Source organism: Sipha flava, unplaced genomic scaffold, assembly GCF_003268045.1.
Source record: "Sipha flava isolate LNK unplaced genomic scaffold, YSA_version1 80_pilon_pilon, whole genome shotgun sequence".
In the NCBI taxonomy this organism is placed as follows: Eukaryota; Metazoa; Arthropoda; class Insecta; order Hemiptera; family Aphididae; genus Sipha; species Sipha flava.
Genome location: NW_020273622.1, coordinates 855,639 through 877,758, shown reverse-complemented (window position 1 = coordinate 877,758; position 22,120 = coordinate 855,639). Strand labels below are relative to the sequence as shown.

The 22,120-nt window shown below is 33.2% G+C and overlaps 2 protein-coding genes across 4 annotated transcripts in view; both read right to left on the bottom strand.

Annotated features, from left to right (window-relative positions):
* The window catches only part of LOC112693095 (monocarboxylate transporter 12-B-like), a 44,726-nt gene extending 39,783 nt beyond the window's left edge, over positions 1 to 4,943 (bottom strand). For 2 of the 3 annotated variants that reach the window (XM_025568008.1, XM_025568010.1), the window contains exon 1: positions 4,655 to 4,943. The gene's annotated coding sequence lies outside the window, so the exon portion shown is untranslated. Of the gene's footprint in view, positions 1 to 4,240; positions 4,593 to 4,654 lie in introns of those variants that run through there. The other variant, XM_025568009.1, reaches the window with a different exon arrangement.
* Positions 4,944 to 14,827: 9,884 nt separating this feature from the next.
* LOC112693014 (protein yellow-like) lies at positions 14,828 to 21,906 on the bottom strand. Its single transcript, XM_025567882.1, has 6 exons — positions 21,585 to 21,906; positions 17,770 to 17,891; positions 17,484 to 17,702; positions 16,405 to 16,650; positions 16,012 to 16,316; positions 14,828 to 15,325 (listed from the first exon to the last, which is right to left on the bottom strand). The coding sequence occupies exons 1-6, from the start codon at positions 21,760 to 21,762 to the stop codon at positions 15,103 to 15,105; spliced, it is 1,293 nt and encodes a 430-aa protein (XP_025423667.1). The 5' UTR covers positions 21,763 to 21,906; the 3' UTR covers positions 14,828 to 15,102.
* Between the last annotated feature and the right edge of the window lie 214 nt (positions 21,907 to 22,120).

Here is a 22,120-nt window from a genome sequence, read left to right as displayed (position 1 = left end):
CCCCCGTACTCTGCAGCGTATTATTGATCGTGTATTGAACATCGTGGTTGGCGGTACGATTTTTTTATTTCGGCGACTAAAGCCGTTGGGTTTAGTTTTTCCGTTGCGATGCGGGAGGAAGAGGGGAATATTTACCGACGAACGTTTCGGCCGGGTTTCCCGGACGTATCGGATAAGTTTGGGAATAAAATCGGTTCGGTCTGAACCCTACGTGGATCGAGAGGTTCCGACGGTTATCTTCCGGTGGGCTTCTTGTCTCTCGTTTCAGACTCGACATTCGGTTATTGGCATTTTTTCTCGAATTTTTAAACGTACGTCCGTTCTACGTCGAGGGGCACATTATTCGTTATTACGCGTCGGACAAACAAGATAAAACATTCGTACACATTAGTACAACATTAGAACGAGATTTAAGTACCTTCACGCGTACGATACACCGCAGTCGGAGAAAACATTCGCTCGGCCAACGTTTTTCACTGCTCGCAGTGTATGTTTCAACGCGATCTGTGTTTTACCGAAATACGAACCGTTGAAATGTCCTACCGCGACGTCGAGTAACAGCATACGGACTAGGAAAATATTTTAACGTTTACGTACAATCGTTGTACAAACGATATATTTGTTTTGTGTTCGGACGTCGGAGCACGCGAAACTCGGCATAAATGTCGTATTAATCGTATTGGTATTTTATTTCCGAGCGTGAGATGAGTGTTGCCATTGATCGTGAGAATAATATGGTGTTCGTTAAATGTATCTTATCGAACAGTTACAGTATATCGTATTCGCTTGACCGATTTATTGCGTACATTTGTTTTCAAAATGGCTGATCTGTACCCACACAAATGTTATTATTATTATGTATCATGCATATTTATACGGGTATGTTTCGTACAACGAGCACGATAAACTTACGACAATATTCAAAACGTGGTTTGACTGTTAACGTGCAAACATATAGTCGGAAAACATGATAACTGATTCTCGTGCAATCTTCGGGTAGCTATTATTACCGTGACAATAGTCCGTCTAGACGTATGGTTTTTTTTTTTTATTACATTAAAACATAAACATGATAAACAAACACACTATCCGCACCGTCTAATGCTCGTAGATATAGATATCAGCATATTTTAACGATTACATTTTTGCTCTACGAACGCCAGTTGGAGTTCATTCAAACTGCGAAACACGAACAAAAAAAAAAAACGATTAACATCTGACAAGATTAGAGACGTGTTACATTAAATTTGATACGACCCTTGTCCGAATTTTTTAGTTTTCCATAAAAAAATATTTGAATGAATCCATATATCGGTCGTTCGCAAAATTGTTATCCGGTGCTGCTATTTTTTTGACCAATCTCGGTCGTGATGATCAGAAATTAACACCACAAGGAGCTTGTAATATACGTACGAAGTAACCGAACGCTAGTACACAAAACACTAATTTTAGTTTCACGTGGGCCCTTTGAATGTCGTATATCAGTTACAATTTGCAATAAATTATTTCTCGTTGGATCCCAACCATAGTTTACATTCTGAGCCATTAAATAAATAAATCACGTTCACGAAGATTACAAAGTAACTAATATTGTTCAAACACAACCGCGTACAAAATTCTTATTCGTTCAATAAATGATCACATAAAAAAATAATTTTTTTTTATTCAAATGTATTTCTAAGTCTCACGATGTCAAGTACACGAACCGATTATTTAATGAAAGTCAGTATCAGTATTATCTTGAAATTTTTTATGATTACAAATTTTTATTTGTACTTCTACGGTGTCGTTTCATTCCGTACGCTATAAGATATTTTTTTTTAACAAATCAAAATATGTGCTTTGAAATATTAATTAAAATATTCATTACATATTAAAATACAATTAAAATCCATGTTCTACGATTGACTAACATTATTTTCTAATGAAATAAGAGTATAAATGGTTTGATTATTGTATTGGTTGGTACAATATAAATATTTTATCATGCACTGCTTGTGTATCACATTAAGGATAGTATTGTGATAAATGTAAATGTAGAATATTTTATTTTACCTGTTGTGATATCCTTAAATCATACAACTTTAATTTATTGAATGTTAGGGACGTTTAATTGAATGATTTCAATTGTTTGATATCACTCTTGGGAGGAAGCGACCTTCAAATAATACGATCATAATTATTTTCCCATTCAATTAAATTACTTTTTATTTGTAAATAGAATGGTGTAGAGTGTACATTTTATTTATTTTTAGACTGGCAATACATATCACGAAAATTGTCTAACAACCACCATTGATGCAAAAATCTGTCTGATATTTAAAAAAAAAAACATACATATTTATTTGAAACTCATTTGTAGTGAGATTATTATTTTGTTCATCAAATTTCACATTTATTTTAATCTATGATGTATAATATTTATCGAAAAAATCAACATTATTACTTGGATTATCGCTTATAATTACGTTTTTAATTACGACTGTTTACATCAAATCGGTCTACACTTAAGCTAAGTGATGTCCATGGTTAATAAAAAACATTTAAATAAATCCAATACAGTAAGAAAACCGTGTAGAAATAGTTCCGCTCATCATAACATACACCTACAGATAAACCGTAAGTGTATACGATTTTTAATTTTTAGCACTGCAAATCTTACACGTACACTACATTGATATAATAACTGTCCCGAAGAAATACTATTCGAGAACGTATTTATGTAAGTACTTATGGTTATAGCGAAACGATAATACTGTAACGAGTAATGACATTGATTCCGTTTGCCGCATTATTACAGCTGAAAAAAAACTTCGAGTGCCATTACTACTAATACTACTACTAATACTGCTACTGCACTATTATTTATAGCTCTTCGAGTTGATACAACGAGTTGTACGCTATTCGGTGGTATAGAAAAGTAAAATTTAGTACGTCTAAAACGAATATCGTCGAATCGCACGTTCACGAATGCGAAAAACAAACTCGGATGAAACTCGGCGGTCGTTTGTGGCAGTCGAACGATTGATTGCAACGCATTTCGACGGGTACGCGGAACGAATAGTACGGTATTGACAAGTACGACATTCGAACACACTTGTTTCCCGTCGTCTCGACCGATCGTTGTGTAAGTACAACCGAACGTGGTTCGGTGTGAAAACGTGACGGACGACGAAAACTTAAACGGATCGCATGCCATACTGTCATCGGATGAACGGCGACCGCGATTTATTGAGCGTTGCGAGATTTTGTTGATCGAGGTAAATATTTAAAGGACATGATGATCCGCAACAGTGGCGTAGCAACGGTATGGCGAACCGTGCTTACGCCAGGGGCGCGAATTGCAAAGGGACGCAAAATTGTGCAAAAGTCGTATTTTTATCCTACGATCAAATCGAAAATTTTCCGTTGTAATAAATTATTAATACAAATTGTATACTTATAAAAAAATATAGTAAAATAAAAGGTTAAAAAAAATACCATATCGTCGAATTTTAATTGGTTAAAAAGCGCTTTTTTCTAAGTTTTCCTGGGGCGCTAACTAGTTGTTCCTACGCCGCACTGATCCGCGACGAGTGGAAGAAATGTTGAGGGACAAAATCGGCCGAAAAAACAATGAAACGAAACGATAAACGTCAGTGTCAGGAAACCAAGAACATTGAAAACGTCGGTTAGGTTACGTCGGTAAAATACGTTCAACACTACAACGTAATGCGTGAACCAAAGTGGTAACGCGTCGTTCGGTGTAATGACACGGCAGCGTGTTCGGACCGAGCGTAAAATATGATAAATTTCCGATAAATATTCCAACCTAATTGTAGGTACGATACGCTTACTGCACGTGTACATGGACTACGCAGAGAGAGTACAATTTGATGTTACGCGTTTGGTTGATAATTTCCAATGGTTTTGATTTATGGGCAGTAAGAGATAGAAACACGTACACGTATGGTATATAAATCATTATAATATATTATAATAAAGCTTAACTTAAAATGTGTTTAATTGCACGGGGAAAAAAAATGGATTTCGTACCCATTGTAAACAGTTTAATAATAGTAACGGAATCAAATAATTGGATTAATCCGGAATTTATCGGGTTCGTGAACATAGCGAGATATTAAACCGTTCAATCGGAGACGTTTCGTAAATGAAATAATGAAAAAACGTGAACGCCTAGGATAGTTATTGTTGCTGACGATCAGATGTGCGTTTACCAGTAAAAAACGGTGTTGATTACCAATGACGACGATCGTGGTAACCGCTGGAGTTCACTACGATCACGTATTTCGTTCGGATCCGACCGTCGAACCACCGCACGACGAAGTAATTTCAACGATTTTCCTACTGTTCCTGTGCGCGTATCGTGTTCGAAACGACGCGGTGGGGGGCCGCAACCTGTTGGAGCGCAACCGGTTCACCAGGAGCTCGTACGCGGCACGAGAGGTCGTCGGGGACATCGGTTTTCGCGCGGGTGCGCATCTCGCGACATCCGCACCACCGGGGTAACGGTAACCAGGTCCGGTCGTGAACACTGGTCGGCCGAAGGGGTCGAACGATCGAACCGGTTGAGCGCGGCGGGACCCTTCCGGTGGCGCGCAAACCGTTCGCGCGGTGTACGTGCACGTGGGCCGTATGTGTATGGTGTACTCACGGGTGGTTCGGCGTGGTGTGCCGTCGTCCTCCGGGGGTCGGCTTCACGGGATGACGAGCGAATGACGGACGAAACCGGTGCCGGCACACGTGTCGTGTGTGTCCGCCGGTGACGCGTGTACGTGATGGTGCGTGGTGCGCGCGCACGGGATGATGAACGTGTGCCCGCGGCGGCCCCGTACCACTGGCGGTGAACGGTGACGATACGGAAACGTGTCGCGACTACGTTTGACGGCGCAGGTGACGCGGCGACGGCCGTGCGGTTTCTAGAGCCGCTGGATGCTAAAAATGCCGCCGCCGCCGCCGCCGCCGTCGATCACACGCCGCCGCCCGCCGCCGCCGCCGCCGCCGTCGTCGTCGCCGCCCGACCGTGGACCGGGGCCGCGCACCGCTAGCGCTCTCAAGCGGCCGCGGCTCTCGCCGTCCTCCGGTTGTGTGCCGGGATAACTATAGATTTTTTGGCCTAGGGCAAGGCCGCCAGCGGCCGCGGCGACGTGCACGCGGGTGCGCTGCACATCATCATCATCATCATCACCGTCGTCGCCCCGACACCGTGGCCGCGCGCCGTGTGGCCGACGCGGTTTCCGGCCGCGCGCCGTCGTCAAATACCGTTCGACCGCAAAGGCTTCGTTTACGTTTGATTTTCGTATTGTTCCGCACGTTTCCCACCGTACTGCTTCAGTTCGTACGTTACGACTGCACCGATTGCTCTTGTCCACGGACGAAAAATGCGCGAAACGATTTTTTTTATTATTTAACTAACACAATACTAAACAAAGTGTTAAAGTGAACATTAAAATTTACCTACACGTTTAAGCTGTAAGCTTGTGGCGGTGTCACAACGAAAAGAATGTATAAATTGTTCTTGCTTTAGACTTGGTAATACCGAAATCATAAACACTGACTTGTTTCACTGAATACAAAATAATTTATACATTATTTCTTGATGTTAACATTATTAATAAAAACATTTCTTTTCGCATCCATTGGCATAGAGTTAAACAGGACCCAGATAGTTAATACATTTTTGTCCAAAACTCGTTTTTGTGTATATCACTTTAATATTAAATAATCTTTCTTCCTCGATGGGCTTATCATTTTATTTAATAAAGAAAAACTTCACAAAAATTGCCATTAGCTTCTTTGTACATCAAATAAAAAAAAAATTAAATCAACATCCTCTTTTGGAGCGTTGCGTTTAAATACTATGAGCACCCAACGCTATCGTTTCCAAAAATGTCATTTTGCGTGTGTCGCTGTAGACACGTGCCTATATTGCCTAAATCCGGATATGCAGGATACTCCCCCGGAACCGATACAAACGAACAATCGGGATAGCTCATCATCTCCTCTTCTCGTTCTCGGAATAAATTGAAATAACCGATGCAGGAGCGGTGAATCTCTTTTGTAATGGTGCCTCCAAATTTGGTTCACGATTTTTAAACCACCTCGCGCGTGTAGCCGAACACGTATTTCAGATTTTTGCGGGCTATTTTTATGTGGGGACACCACATGTGGCGTAAAGGTAAAAATGTATTCGATTTAAGAGGTTTCGTATCGAGTTTAAACATTGTCTAAAACAATTGAAACGCACTACCCGGATGGGGAGGGGGGTTAAAATTTGATCTACCACGTGGAATTGTAATTCGCCAACACTGATGTAAAACAATGATTTTATTTTTATATACTCCAGTGGAAGACATTCGTTCAATGTTACCGATATGACGTGGCTTTAACGGGATAGGTGGCAAGCGGGATCTATCGTTCCGTTGGCTGTACATCGTATACATTGTCAATTCGCGAAATGCTGTACACTTTTTCCGTCATAGTTTCTCTGATGCCTTTGTGTGTGCGCGCGTTTAAAAATTAATTTAAATTATTGATTTTTCTTCACTCTTTGCGTGGTACAATGTTACGCAATTGTAACGTATTCGCTACCCACTCAAACGGTTGTCGTCCAGCTGTGCTCTCCGCGCACGGTTAGTTTCACGAAAATCGCGGAATATTTCAGCGTCAGGGGCAGTCAAATCCGAGAAATACGCGTACAAAAATCTACGTTTAAAAGTGATACGTGCTTTGGAGGGGTGGGAGGGCTTGCGCCCGTCCGAACAACGATTGTTTTGCAGTCGCGATCGTGATACACACAATAATAGTTATCGCGGAAAACCGGCAACGACTATTGTTGTTCCTTAGGGGACGCGAGAAGAGTGCGACGACATTGTTTCGTGTCGTTACAAAACACTAGTCCGACACGCACGTGGTTTTTATCGCCGTACACTGTGGAACGGTTTTAAACAGAAAAACAAAAAAAATTTAAATTAAACTTTTTTTTTCGAACCCTCTCCGAGTCGCCGACGATGTGTATATTTTGTACGTTATTTCGTATTATTTATATTATTGTATAGGGGTGAGTTTTACCGTCGTCGGAGGGGAAAAAAATCAATTCCAACCGAAACGCTTTTTCCTCACGCGATTGTTCTCAACTCCACCGGAAATCTGCAGTGCGCGCGCACCACTCAAACTTGTTTTTCCTACGCGCGCACATCCATGATAGTTTTACACGCGTACACACGGTATATTTATTACTATTCCGCTAATTATACAAGAAATCGGACGGGGACATTTTTCAATGGGCCATGGAACTTCCTACGAGTATATCACCTGCGTACGGTTTATACGCACAAAAACTGCGGGAGGTACCCTCATCGTTCAACCGTACGGAACGCACCTGGATCCCGTGCATGACATTTCAAGTCGAAATTCCATTTTAGGAGCAACGTTTAATACATATTAGGTATTCCAGGCATTCGTGGTTTTCAAAATATGTATTTATTTTTCTCTCGACGAAAAGAAATTGCGGTTTAAAAAACTAAAACATTATGTTCGTAAAACCAGTTTTTTTTTTTTTTCAAATAACAAACTTGTTTTTAATGTCAGTTTTACATCGAGCACATCGATTGCAAACCCACATTACACAGTTTTTCTTTTACGATTGTCATTAAGTATTTAAATATAATAAATGATAAATAAATTTCATTTTTACGAGTGTTATGATTGCATGTTAAAAGTATAAGGTATTTGTCATAATAATGATAAAAAACATTATTGGAATAGAAGATATTTTTTGAGTTTTTTCGCTGTGACTTAGAACGTTGTACTTACGTTACTGAGTAAGCGTTGTGACTCGTTAGGAACTACCAGGAAAAGCCCAAAGTTTTTTTTTTTTATAGTACCATCAATGTATATCAATTCATGTACTATCAATGTCCTGTTTTCATTCTGTCGGGAAACTATAATTAAAAATATATAAATCCATGTAAGAACGTGTAATAATTACAATTATAAAAAAGTGTTTAAGTATAAAATTCAGGAAAATACTAAAATTGGGAACAAAAATTGTATTTATTTTTGACCGACGAAATAAATTATTATTTTGGAGCTGAGCTGTAATTGACATGAATAACGCATATTACAGACATTTTAAGACCTTTATATTTGGTTTTCTAATTTATTTACGCGTATGTACACTGTACACATCATTTAGTAAGATGTTTACTTCGTTTTTAAGAATAAATGTTTGCTTAGTTTTCCTATGTTTGTCACAAAATAATTTTTAAATAATAACTATAAATGTTCATCATAAAATAACAAATTTTGTATTGATAATAATTTTTAGATCGTTTCATATTTGTTAGATCGGTGTTTATACTAATTTTTTGATAGTTTTAGTTTTTATTCTCATTTCCATGGCTGGATCAAATATTCAAATTTACTGAATCTAATTTATGCTTATAATATTTTACATTTCCAAAGCAATGAACAGTTTACACAAAATTAGGATAAATGTCTATCAAGCTAAATAATTAAATATTTATAATGATAATAATAAATAAATAAAAAAATTAAATACCATAAAACAACAAAAACCAAGCTCGAAGTCTTAAATGTTGTATTTGTATACTCCACTGAATATTGATAAAAAAATTCATCATTCACCATAGCTACATAGCTATATAAACAGTGTAAATATATCAAATGAAGGTTTTTTTGGATCTATGCTATAGCAAGTGATGATTAAAAAATGTGTTGGCTAAATGGAAAAATAAAAACACGTATGGGTTAAGGTAATTTCACTCGATTTTTACAAAATTTAAACTTACAAAAATATAAATGCTATGAAGTGATTACAACTTACTTACTCAATGTAGTAGATTTAATAAAATAAATACATTCACAATGAAACCTTTGTATATGAAATACGAACACGGTCTAAAATCGAATTGTATAAGCCGATAAATTAGAAACACTTTTTCTGGACCCAACATATGAAACATCATAAATTACATGGTAAGTATAGATCAAAAGTATAATAATATAGTTATTACGAGTATATTCTTTAACTAATCATGTGGAAATCGAATATATTTTTAACCTCTAAAGGGTAGATTCTAATGAAATAATTATATTATTAAAATTCTTATTTCAAAGAAAGCAGAAATATTAATTAATAATTTTTTGTACACTGGACACATTGTTATAACTATCAATATTTTAAATCAAAGCAATTCATCTGTTTGTGTAAGATTACATGCTTATAAGATATTCTAGGATATTTTATTATTATTGTTCTGTCTTCTTTTTGGTCGTTAGCTATAATATGTGTAATTGTAGGATAAGTATCGTTACAATGTTTGGGAAATTAACAAGCTATGACCTCGATCCGTAAACATTTCGTATATTATTATTTTGGTCAACGAATAATCGATTAAAAATGTATTTAATTATTGTAAAATGTCTTAAAACTCTGTAGTACATCACATTGCAAAAAGCATAAAACGTCAAGTTAATAATCAAAAAATGATTAATGTATATTATGTATCGAATATTACATTTATACATTGTTCTACAACGATCATCAATACAGCTTTATGCGTCGAACAATGGAAAATCTTTTTTCAGACACAGAATGGTTATAAAGCTATTGATTTTCCTTAATAATAATTAATCAGATTTTATACTTCAGTTCGTGCTATCACATTGCCAGCCATTGCGTTTAGTTCATCAGAACGCGTTTTTTTTCCAGATTGTTTCAAGAAAACAAATTCGCATTTTATCTTAATCGCACCGCTAGTGGCATATCCTGCAAAAATTCAGTTTGATGGTGAAATTCGATATTTCTGATTCGAATTTCATGTATCAACTGACCACACATAATGGAACAAATTCATCTGACTTTGAAAGAAATTAACAAACGCGGAGGTGGATGTTACTCGGTACCGATACTCGTGCGTGTGTACAGTTAGAAGTTGAAACGGGCTTACGAGTAATAAAATAAATACGTACTATTCGATTGACAATTTATTTATTCATGTGAATAGAAAAGAATGAGTGAAGTGATATATAGCTCTTAAGTGCCCATCCCTTATTCCGTCAGATACAAAACGGGGTATACTGGATCATATTGGTTTTATAATATAATATTTATATAATAAAACCGATGGTCGTATCGTAGAACGCCTAATAGAATATTTATAAGGTTTACGTCAATACTGTTGAAATGTATAAGACAATACACGGCACTTTCTATATAACGTACGACTTTGGCGCGTATTAGCCCGTTAGACGCATTCGAATGTTAAATTATATTCATAACGCAGTGGAAATCCTTCGAGCTGATCTCCGTCTATTGTATAAGAATCTTTCTGTTTCCGGTTCTCAATTATGTGTACATTCCATCGATAATACACATGATACGTTACGAATTTTATACCAATAAGATGTTAATTGCAATTGAATGCATTTATGTTTGAAATAGTTTACGAATAGGTTTCATAATCAATAGTTTCTCCTGAACGTTCATAGGTTGGCAGTTTAAATCCATTGTCCTTGCCAGTAAAACGAAAATTTAGTTTTTACTCGGTTTTACACGTGGTATGCAACAGTCGTATCATACACGTTTTTTTACCATTATACCTCGTGCTATGTTGTGTTATTCGTCCTGCATGCGCGGTGTATAAATATATAATGATATTCACTATACCTATCATCGACTACCTGGTGTACAATGTTATTATGTATAACTACCTTGACAAAACAATGGACGTCATTTTATAAATGGTAATTTTATCATTTTATTTTTATTTTATTATATTAACTCAAACAAAACTTAAAATAAAGCTAAAGCTTAACCAATCAAAATTAAATAGTATACTCGTGCCCATGTGAACTACTCAATAAATATTTTAATATTCTAACTTAGTGAAAAATGTTGGTTCAATAACATACATTTTCGTTAAAGCATAACACACAAAAACGCATAATAAACATAAACGTCCATATTCACGATCGTTTCCATTTTAGCGTGCTTAGAACATCTAGAAACGGTTTCGACTTGTAATAGAAATTTCTTATGATACGTGCAATGATTTTATATTAATCGGATATACGAGTAAGTTATAGAATGATTTTGGTTTTTGTTATCGTTAATTATTTATTCACATTTGCCATTACGAACATAATTACACATTACATACAGGTTTTTACCATTAAATGTAATATATAACAGAAATATAAAAAATAAATATAATATATAATATAAATAGTCTTAACATTTTTTAGAAATCAGTATATTATATAATATGCTTGTGTTAAGTAAAAACTTTTCGGTTCTCAGTATCTTATTAAAAATCTTTATCGGTAATAGCTAAATCGTTTTGTCAGTTTAAGAATTTGTATTTTATGGTTAGTGACTTGAATAATAATCATACATTAATTTGTTGATACATCATTGGACTTTCTAAATTAACAAAAAAATGAATTATTATTACACACGACGAAGAAGTAGTATACATGTATTTTGACTACTATTCTTTAATTAGGCAACATTTTTTTACGTTTTCATTTATTTCGAAAAACATATTTACAACTGAAGTATATTAATACATTTTTTATAAATACCTAACTTAAACATTTATAAATGTCTAAGAAAAAAAAAATTAGCAAATAAAAATATCAAGGACAAGACATTTTATTCAATGCGTTATTATCATGCTCATTGTGAACCGTTTGTGGTAGTAGTTTAATATATTTAAGTATAAAATATTTTGACGTATACACATATTTAGAGGCGTGCCTCAGAGTTTATTTCGATGGGGATGGGGTTTAATATATTTACTATCATGTATTTTAAATGTATTTATTTCACAAGATAATAATTTTATAGTACTAGATAAATCGACAACGAATTATATAAATAATACTGGAAAATATATATGATATTATGATTAAATTAAATAAAAGTATTAAGCAATCATTTTTTTTTTAATTTCGTTAAAATGGGGGGAGGGGGATTTGAACACTCAAACAGAAAATATTTTCATCTCGCTTAACGGTCGTAAAACAATTCAGTGAAATTTATGAATTGTAGAGATGTTCAACTTCAAAAATAGTTTTCAATTATCTTTTATAAATATTCATTTCTAATATTACAATTCTTTACTTTGATAGACACTATTGACTATACCAAAAGGCAGAAACGTTTTCTTGTTGAGATGGTTGTATTCATTTCACAATAGAAGTCCATTATAAATAGAACAGAGATAATAGAAAAATATAGTATTGGAGAAAAATGTTTGCCAGGTTGCGTATGTCATTTCTGATAAAGAATGATTGGTACTCGTGTAACTGGCATTTCCTTACAGCTTTTATGTCTCACTAAATTGTTCTCTTCTACAATAATGAAATAACCTGAGATGTTGGAGTTTTTATTTAAAAAAAAAAAAATTAATAATAGGCGATTGCCAAAAAATGATTTGGGATCCAAACAATTTTAACTACTGTTAATACATATTTAGATAAAATTATTTTACATGAAGTATAAACAGGCACTTTATTTAATTAATAATATATGTAACAAAAATATCGATTTACCAAAATCTTTACGATAGGCAACCAAACAATCACTTACACCTAAAAAAACTTGTCGATTATGTGTATTTTAACAATTATTAGGTCCATTTCTCCATCGTATAATATTGCCGATTTCATCTTTCTGTCTTATACTGTTCATAAATAAATACGAAATAACCGTAATACCTCTATAAAAATCAGAATTATTATTTAAAAATAATTTTATACATATACTAGCGGATCTAAAGGAACCATGTCCTAGTATTATTCTCTTTACTCTTATGTTCCTTTTAAATTTATTAGATTAATACTTTTGTAAGTACTAGTAAATTATAAAAAAAAATATGTGTCTTCCTCTAATACCATTGTTCTTCTGATTATCATTATCTATGGAACAAAATGTTTATAGGATTACAATTGGAGCATTTCAAATAATAATAATAATAATAATAATAATATTTATTGAAATAAATAAATTGGAGCATTTCAAATAGTTGAAACTAAACATTTCAATTTGACTAGGCCCTCGTCCTTGGATCGAATTTTATTTTAAGAATAATGATGAGCATAATAAAATGAAATAATAGGTAGTGAGAGATAAATATTTAATATTAAAACAAAGCACCATAAAAACGTATTAAAAGGGAACGCCTGACGCCTAATGATTGTACTACTTCAAATCGTTTATAAAACTTAAATCTTTTTAGCAGTGAACAAATAAAATGTTGACTGTCTTAATTTCTTGGTAATCGGCAAACGGCATACATCTAGATAGTTAAATAGTTCATGTGTAAATACAAATATAAATATAAATATTTATTATAAGCATAAAAATTTTCAAACGGTGGTCATATTTTTTACAATTGTTACAGCACAGCAGTACTGTCGTTTGACAACGAACTATAACCTAATAAAATTTTATTATTCTGTTATCAATATTGAAAGTTCAAAAAAAATCATAATCAAAGTCATCGAAATAACGAGTATTTATCTTTAAGAGACGGAATTTAATTTTAGTTTTAATAATTTATGTTTGGAGCTGTGCAACAAAATAGTTAGCTAAAGTATTGTACAGTTTTTTTTCTTGTTTTAATTACGAACAATTATTGTGCTAATTGATAAACCACTGTACTATGTGTGAGGAGGATGAGGATGAGGAGAATTTTACAAATTCGAAATTTTATAAATCCCGTCACGTTCATCTGGTAGTATAGTGCGAGATTCCAAAATTGTGGATAGTCATATTTTTAATATTTCACCACTGAAATGTATTACTGTAAAATAAACACGTACGTACACGTTTGTAAAAAATCGAATGGAAAAATAAGAGAAAATAAATATTTGAAATTACTTATCTAACCTTCAATGTAGTAATGACATAACAATCTTTCAATAGTGAAAATAGCTTGTCTCGTGAACGCATCAAGCAAACCAAAACATCGATGTATCCTTGAATAATGAACACAAACGTGATACCTAATAATAATAGATTTTCACCTAAAATAAACTAAATGATAATGAAATTAAACAATGTTTAATTTTATTACGACCAACATATTTAGGGGCCACGAAATCGATAAATTTCATACACCTAGTTCATATTACTAGCAAAAATCGATTTAAAAAAAAACTCTGCTCAGTTTTTTTTATCATTGAATATAATTAGAGTATATTACATAATATAATTCACAATTATAATAATTATATGATATCGAAGATACTATGTAATACTAATAGTTTAACAAAGTACACAAATCTCAGAGTATAATATTTAAAAACTACAATGTTACACAAATACATTTTGATCAATTATATAAAGATATTTACGTTAACAAAGAGTAGATAATACTAATATAAGTTTATTGGTGAGGCGACGTGATGGGATCGTTTTTTTATTTTTTTGATTCAAACTGAATAATTGTATTATGGAAATAAATTATGTTCCCGGTAGATAATAAGTGGCTATAATGTATACAATGAACTCGTATTTTATCGTCAAGGTCTAATGTCTGCGATCCCTTGAGCATTTGTTTTCCTTTCGAGTGAAAAGTTGTAATACTTCAGATCGTTTCACAAACAATCAATTTACATTTGGATTGAATTAAAATTTAAAATCACGTTCATTTGACTGGGTTCTCGAGTGTTGCCGATAGACAAATACAAACGAGAAAAGAATAAAAGAAAATAAAACTAAAATATTCCAATCGCATTTGCCATGTGAATATCAATAAAACATCGAACGGTTTTCCTATTCGACTGCGGAATGTATTATTATCATTACAATCGTTATATTAACAATAGTATTTACACAAACGTACCGATCTACTTTGCAAGATACGTAGATTACGTCCATTACGTAGTCCTAAATAAAATGGCAACGTTAAAAATTATCGTGTACAAGGTATCTGCGTGCTATACCAACGGGAATTACTTATTATTATCTGAATGGCGTCTAATATTAGATATATACAAGTGCATGTATTTATATAGGTACAAATTTTTTAGCAATAAATTATCGTTAACCATCCGTGTTGCTCGCGATCATTTGAACAACAGCAGCGAGTTGTTGTTGTTGAACGCGTACGGGAAGTATTCCGGCGTCCTCTGCACCCTCATGATCCTGATATTCACTTCCCTCTTGTCCAACGTCTTTTTGAAGTATCTCTGGAGTCTCGACGATACCAACCAAATGGCACCCTGGTCGCGATCGGCCGATCTGATGTCCAACACGAATTGCAGTTCCTCCGGGCTATACGCCAGCACGCTGAAATCACGCAAACAACAAACGGTTAAATGAGAACGCTGTATACGGGCCCGACTCGGGTCCGTAGAGTATTTTGCCAAATTATGGAAATCCTGAATCACTACCGTCAGAAAATGTATACGTTCACAAATAGATTTAAGCGTAGGCCATGTCCGAAAACATTTTACAGAACATTTTCATCCTACGTGACAACATTATGCGGTCGCGTTGTGATATTTTTTATCAATACATTTTATGAAAACTTCAAAACATACCTGAACCATACTTGTCACAATACTCGTTTAATATTTCGACTTTTTACTGTTGAAATTTTGTATAGAACATTGCATAGTTCGCGTATAGTTCACTTTCCTCTACTCACCAATGCTTGTCTAACTGTGAGAATACAAACAGCTAATTTTAACGCGTAGAACTTTTTCCTTTATTTCTTCGAATAAAATCATTGCACTTACGAACGTCCATATTTAAAATATATTTCAGCAGAGAACAGTTATCCATTGCAAGCAAACAATGTTTTTAACGCGAAACTATATTAAAAGTAAAAGTTTCATTGTGAACTATAATGAAATCGGTTTCGGCTTATCGATTTCGAGAAAATTCTTAAGAAATGTAATGGCAACGAAATTCAAAGAAGTTGAAAATCAATAATATCGGCTTTGGCTTTAGACTATATGAAAGTTGCTCACCCGTGTTCTACGGATCCTGGAATCCAGCTGGCCAGGGCTGTTTCGGACACGGGACTGAATATGAGCGCACCATCCTTGGGATCGACGGCCAGGGGAGCGGCTTGCGAAGATTTGTGACCGACCAACGATACGGGCAAGTCTGCGTCATCTCCCAAGTTGGGACCAGCCTTAAGAGCGGACGTGGGCACGGAGAAGAGTCGGTCAGAGGCGAACGGCTGGAAGTACAAGCGACGTCCAGCTGAGCCGATTGGTGATAGGGCTAGACCGATGACGCCGTCCATCAGGGTGAATGATTCGCCGGCCACCTAGAAACATACGGAGTCGGATTGTCAGAACAAGTACAGTTTTATTTGTACGTGCACAAAATGGTAATGGTTTTTAGAGTTTGCGCACCGAAAATATTCCAAAGTCCGGGTCGGGGAACATGAAAGGATGGGAAAGTCTCCATGCCGTGTCTCGTCGAGCATCATAAACCAGGATTCCGGGGTTGGTGCTGTCGGTTATGTACACGAAAACGTTATCACAGTCTCCGAGGTAACCGTCTTGTAGATGAGAAACGTCAGTTTGATCGTCGATAACCAAGTTGGTCAAAAGTGTGTTGGGCCTCAAGATTTCTGACGGAAGGGTCACGCTTCTTAACTGAAAGTAACAATTACAAAAGGATATCGAAAACAAAGTTGGTGAACAAATACAATGAAGGAGTTGTGCAATTTTTTCATTTGTTAATTGTACCGGTTCAGATATTATAATAAAGTATATGATATTCCAATATAACTTACTGTCAAACACAATGAAAATTAATTCAAACAATAAATCTAGCTTAAAATATATATGTATATATCCAGTTTATAAAATTTCGTCAAATTTCGTCCAATTGAAAATAGATAAATTGTGAATTTAATAAGTGTATTAATCGAGAAAAAAATTTTTAAAAAAATATCGATAAAAATTTTTGATATATTTAAATAATTGTGATAAGAACATTTTATCCATCAATTATCTACAGTATAACAACATTTTATTCTTAGAAATTAAATTTCAATTTTTCTAAAATTTAATTAATGACATTATCTACAATAAAACAATATTTGATCCTTAGAAATTAAATTTCAATTCTTCTAAAATTTAATTAATTGTCATTTTAAACTTTATGTTTTTTTTATTGATCAAGGAAAAACTTTTAGAAAAATCTAAAATTACTTATCTTCTAATTTTTTAGTATTTAACTTCCATTCTAATTAAATCCTCAGATCCTACACAGAACTTTTGTATAAAAGTTTTATGGTCCGAAAAAGTGTTGACAGAAAAATAATAATAATAAAATATCAGTACGAGTATACATATTGTACAATATATTTGTACAATACATATTAAATATATATACTGCAAAGTTGCTTGTCAACAAAAATATAATTATTTGTGTATAAACTTTATTCATTGATTTACATTCATCGGTTCACGGAAAAACTTACCACTCGATCGGTTCTCATATCGAACACCATCAGTTTGGGCGGGCAAACCGTCTTGAAAGTTTCAATACTGTCCATAACACCACTGTCTAGAACCCAAAGCCTATTGCACCTGTCCGCTCGGACTCTGAACACGGATATCAAACTGGAACAGTTGGGTCTTGGCGATGTCAAAATATCTCTGCTGGACGCTTCACTGTGCCAGTCCCAGCTGGGATAAGCCTTAACATTTTTATGAGTTAATTCAATCGTTTAAATTTCCCATATAGACTGTAAGCACAATTTTTACCTGCAACAGTGGTGATTTATGCGTTTCGTAAGTTATACCAGCACGGCTACGTGGTATCCATGCTAGAGTTGCTGGGTTTCCACTGAACAATCTCGGAGTCGTAATGAAAATTCTGTCCCAACCTGATAACATAACATTTAGCGAAATTGTAATACTCTTCATAACTATAATATAACCAACAGAACATCATCAATCGATTGCATCAAATTATTGAAAAAATAATCAAATTTGAAGAAATTCTCGTAAACAATTTGTATTTCTAGTTTTTGTTGCTCCGATCTGAAAAATATATATAGACAACTAACGATAACTACGATAGCGGTAAACGCAGAGGTATTTTTCGAAAAATCTCTAAGAACTTTTAAAATAAAAACAACAGCTTTCAGTTATAATTTCAATTTCAATAGAAAAATTAATGTTCAAATTTCCAACGAATTTCAATATGAATTTAGTTCTAATTATAAAATACATCAAAAAACCATTTATAATAAATATATCCTGGAATATATATTATTGAATTAAAAAACTTATAATTTTTCAATGTTTTCTTCGTCGAAGGCTGAAACTTTTATCAATTTATTGTAGTTGGAACATTGAATTATTATTACTAACGGTGGTCTCATAGGCAATTGAAATTTATTTCGAATAATATATATTATTTTGTAACTTAATTCCAACAGTAAGGTAAAACTAAACTACAAACCCAAATTTTCTGTTTGAAAAAAAATACACTTTGATATATCCATCCACATGATATTATAAATAAATCTTAAACAACAACAGTTAAAGGTAAATATATTATCAAATGAATCTTATATTTAATAAAGATTTACTTAAAGTTACGATAAGTTCACTTTAACAATAATTTAACAATAACCGTTGAATTCATGGCGCCATCTAGTTTAAACACTGACGGTAATGAACATCATTCGTAACTTCTAGAATAAAGACTAAAAATAGCATAATCAAATTATGAAATCTTGTTTTCTCTGGAAATATTACAAAAAAACATTTTAAGTTTAATACTATCAAACAGTATTTAATAATATTTATTAAGTATTACATTTGAATAAAAATAATTTTTATTCGAATGTAATATGTAATATAATCTAATTTATTTTTTAATTATTAAAAAATGTTATTCTTAAAATTAAGAAAACGTGTTCTATTATATTGTATTGATAATTGTATGTAAAATATTAGTTAAACATATCACAGTAAAATAACGATAATAATATTATAAATATTGAGTTCCTATAATAAATAGGAAAATTTTTTAAAGAAATTCATTAAAAAATATTTTTCATTTATGTTTCCGAATGTATGTATAAAATATAATTTTTTTAAAAAATTTAACTAACATTTCTTTGAGAAATATATTATATTTTTATTATGATAATGTATCATGTTTGTATAACTATTTTATTTACCACTTTGACTTAACAGTTGGTTATTAAAAAAAAAATTATAGTAAGAAAAAATTCTAAATAAATATCTAATTGCTTGAAATTTTGGAATGAAATCACAAAATAATAATTGTTAAATTAATATTAGGCACTATAAGTATTAATTGTAATGAAAAATACGAGCAATACTAATGTATGAAATACTGTTGAATAAGTAGAATTTGTAAAAGAAAACGGGTGGTACTGGCCGACCGTTCCTTGTGAATATATTTTTTATTTGATTTTGGTTGTTTTAATTATGTCAAAAGCATAGATAAATTATTACTTATAAAAAAGTTATTTATATAAAAGTTAAGTGTAAATATAAAACATAAATATATTTATTTTTTTATATATGTATTATTTGCTTTTGTCGTTCAACATTACATCAATACAATAAATGTATGGCGTATAAATAAATATATGTACGTTGAAGATTTCTATAATAGTAAATACTTCAGAAAATAATAATATAAAGTGTATTTCAAATTTGGAAACTAGTTTAAAAAATTTACCTGGCCAAATCTCCAATTTTTTATTTTTTTTTTTATGATCAAATAAAATAGTTGGTTTTTAATCTATTTGGATTGCAAACTATAAACACAAAATTTTCATTTTATAAAAATTAAAATAGATGGTTGTGTGACATTATTTTCAATTAATTTTAGTTTTTCTGTAACTAAGGAAAATTAAGGAATAACTTTGGAGGTAGGTGGTAAAAGAAACGACTTGTATCAACTATCTGGGTTTATTTGTTGTTAAAATTGTTTGCAAAAGATTCAAATAGTAGTAAAAAAAAAAGTAAGAACTTTAGACAAAGTAAGAAAAGTCCAGAGATAAAAACATAGAACAATATAACAAATGTAGTACATAAAAATCAAAAAGTCAGCCCGAAACTTATAGATATCGTACAAACGAAGATGTATTATTAAGAAATATATGGAAAACTTTAGTTTTAAAAATAATTAAAATTATTGATACTTATTTAAAACTGCATGGAAAGTTTATACATTTTCAGTATAAAAACATGTCTATATTTAAAAGGTGGGTTCGCGTTTTTTTAAACTTTGGTGGAAAATAGAAAATTATTTACATTTCAAATATTTTGAAAAATGATTAATAGTTCACGAGTTTAATTCAATATTGGTTTAATAATAAGATAAAAATGAATTTGTCATGTTTATAGATACATTATTGTTGCTTATTAATTTATTAGTTCATTTATTTACTATAAAAAATTATGGTTTTCAAAAATAAGTTATTTATAGTTATTAATAATTTAATTTTTTTATATAAGTATATATCAATATAAACTATACTAAATAAGAGTTTAAGTAAAATAGATAGTATAAACATTTCTTAATATTATGTTTTACAGTTTTGTTTGTATTTTTTATTTAATTGAATTCCAATTATGAACACAGTCTATACTATTAATTTTTAATTATTTAATTTTAGTCAAAACATTCGAAATAAATCAAGCATATATAAGACACGTCTCAAATTACCATACTATTTATTAAAATTTTATTTTTATTTTTGTATAGCAATCTTAATATATTATAATATTTAGTAATGATGTAGTAATGAAGGAAAATAAAATTTAATAATTTCGAAAAATAAATCTTACGTGATCACACATCAGATAATTAAAAAATGTTGTCTGTACCGTCGAAACAATGTTTTCAATTTCATCATATCTACGATTCGAGCGTACGGAGGAGACTTCAACGCACATGGGCATCGTTAAAGCATAACACATATTATATAAAAATACGAATTGTTATGATACTTTCTGACCCATTACAGCTGGCTTATAATAATTAGCATACTAAATGTTTATGATTATATTGCAATTAAAATACGAATACGATTGATCAACATAAATGAATATTTTGAATAAATCGCTATGTCTTTTGGTAAATATATTTTTAAAAATCCAAAAAATAATTTGCACCGTTTGCGAACGGTAATTTCCAATTAAATAACAAAAAAAAAAAAAATTACGGTTCCTGTAAAAACTCGAGTTAAATTAATGAATTTTTTCTAGAATAAATCGATACGAATTGTTATCGACAGTAAGCGCAGTTGGTTGTAATCATTATTTAGTGTCCGAATGTAATTATTGAATAAATGCACAGCTCGACGTGATTAAGACACGTGGACGAATTCACTAAAAAAAAAAAAAAAAAAAATAGAGTACGAAAATCAAAAAGGAAAAAGACGAGTGCTTAGAATTTTTTTCTTTTTTTTATCCACGATGGATCGTTAAAAACGATATATTCGCGGCATATGCGTTGTCTCAGACTCTCCGGGCGAGTAACTTGAAATTCGGCTGCAATGTTTTCATGAAAAAAGGGTCTCGCTTACCGACTTCGATTCCGGTGGACACGGTGACTTCGGGCTTATACGAGTCGGCGTTGGGGTAGTTGAACGGCACGTCGTACTGGAGCAAGTTCCACTCGTTGATGGTCTGCAAGTTCCCGGCGGCCACCGCCAACAGGGCGGCGCACGTCAACAGTGCCGCGGCAGCGAACATGGTGTTCATTTCGAACAGCCCAATCGAATCCCTTAACCGAACGGTAAATCCCGTGGATAATTGTTGTCGACGGACGCGCGCGAGAGACGTATCGGCCGAACTGGCAACTAACTCGGTGCCGCTGCGCTTTTGTACTGACGCGGTGATACAGTCAGCCGGACTGTCTCTTCGCGCATGTCTCCCCGACGGTCGTCGTCACCGGAACCGGTCTCGGCGGGTGCGCGCGCCGACCGAACGTCTGGAATACGCGACGGTCCCGGCGACCCCGTCCAGAAACGTCGCGATCTCCACTCCATAGGCGTGCGCGGACCTCTTTTTCAGGGTATGCAAAACGTTGGCACTGCATACTCCCCCCATCCCTCCCCTT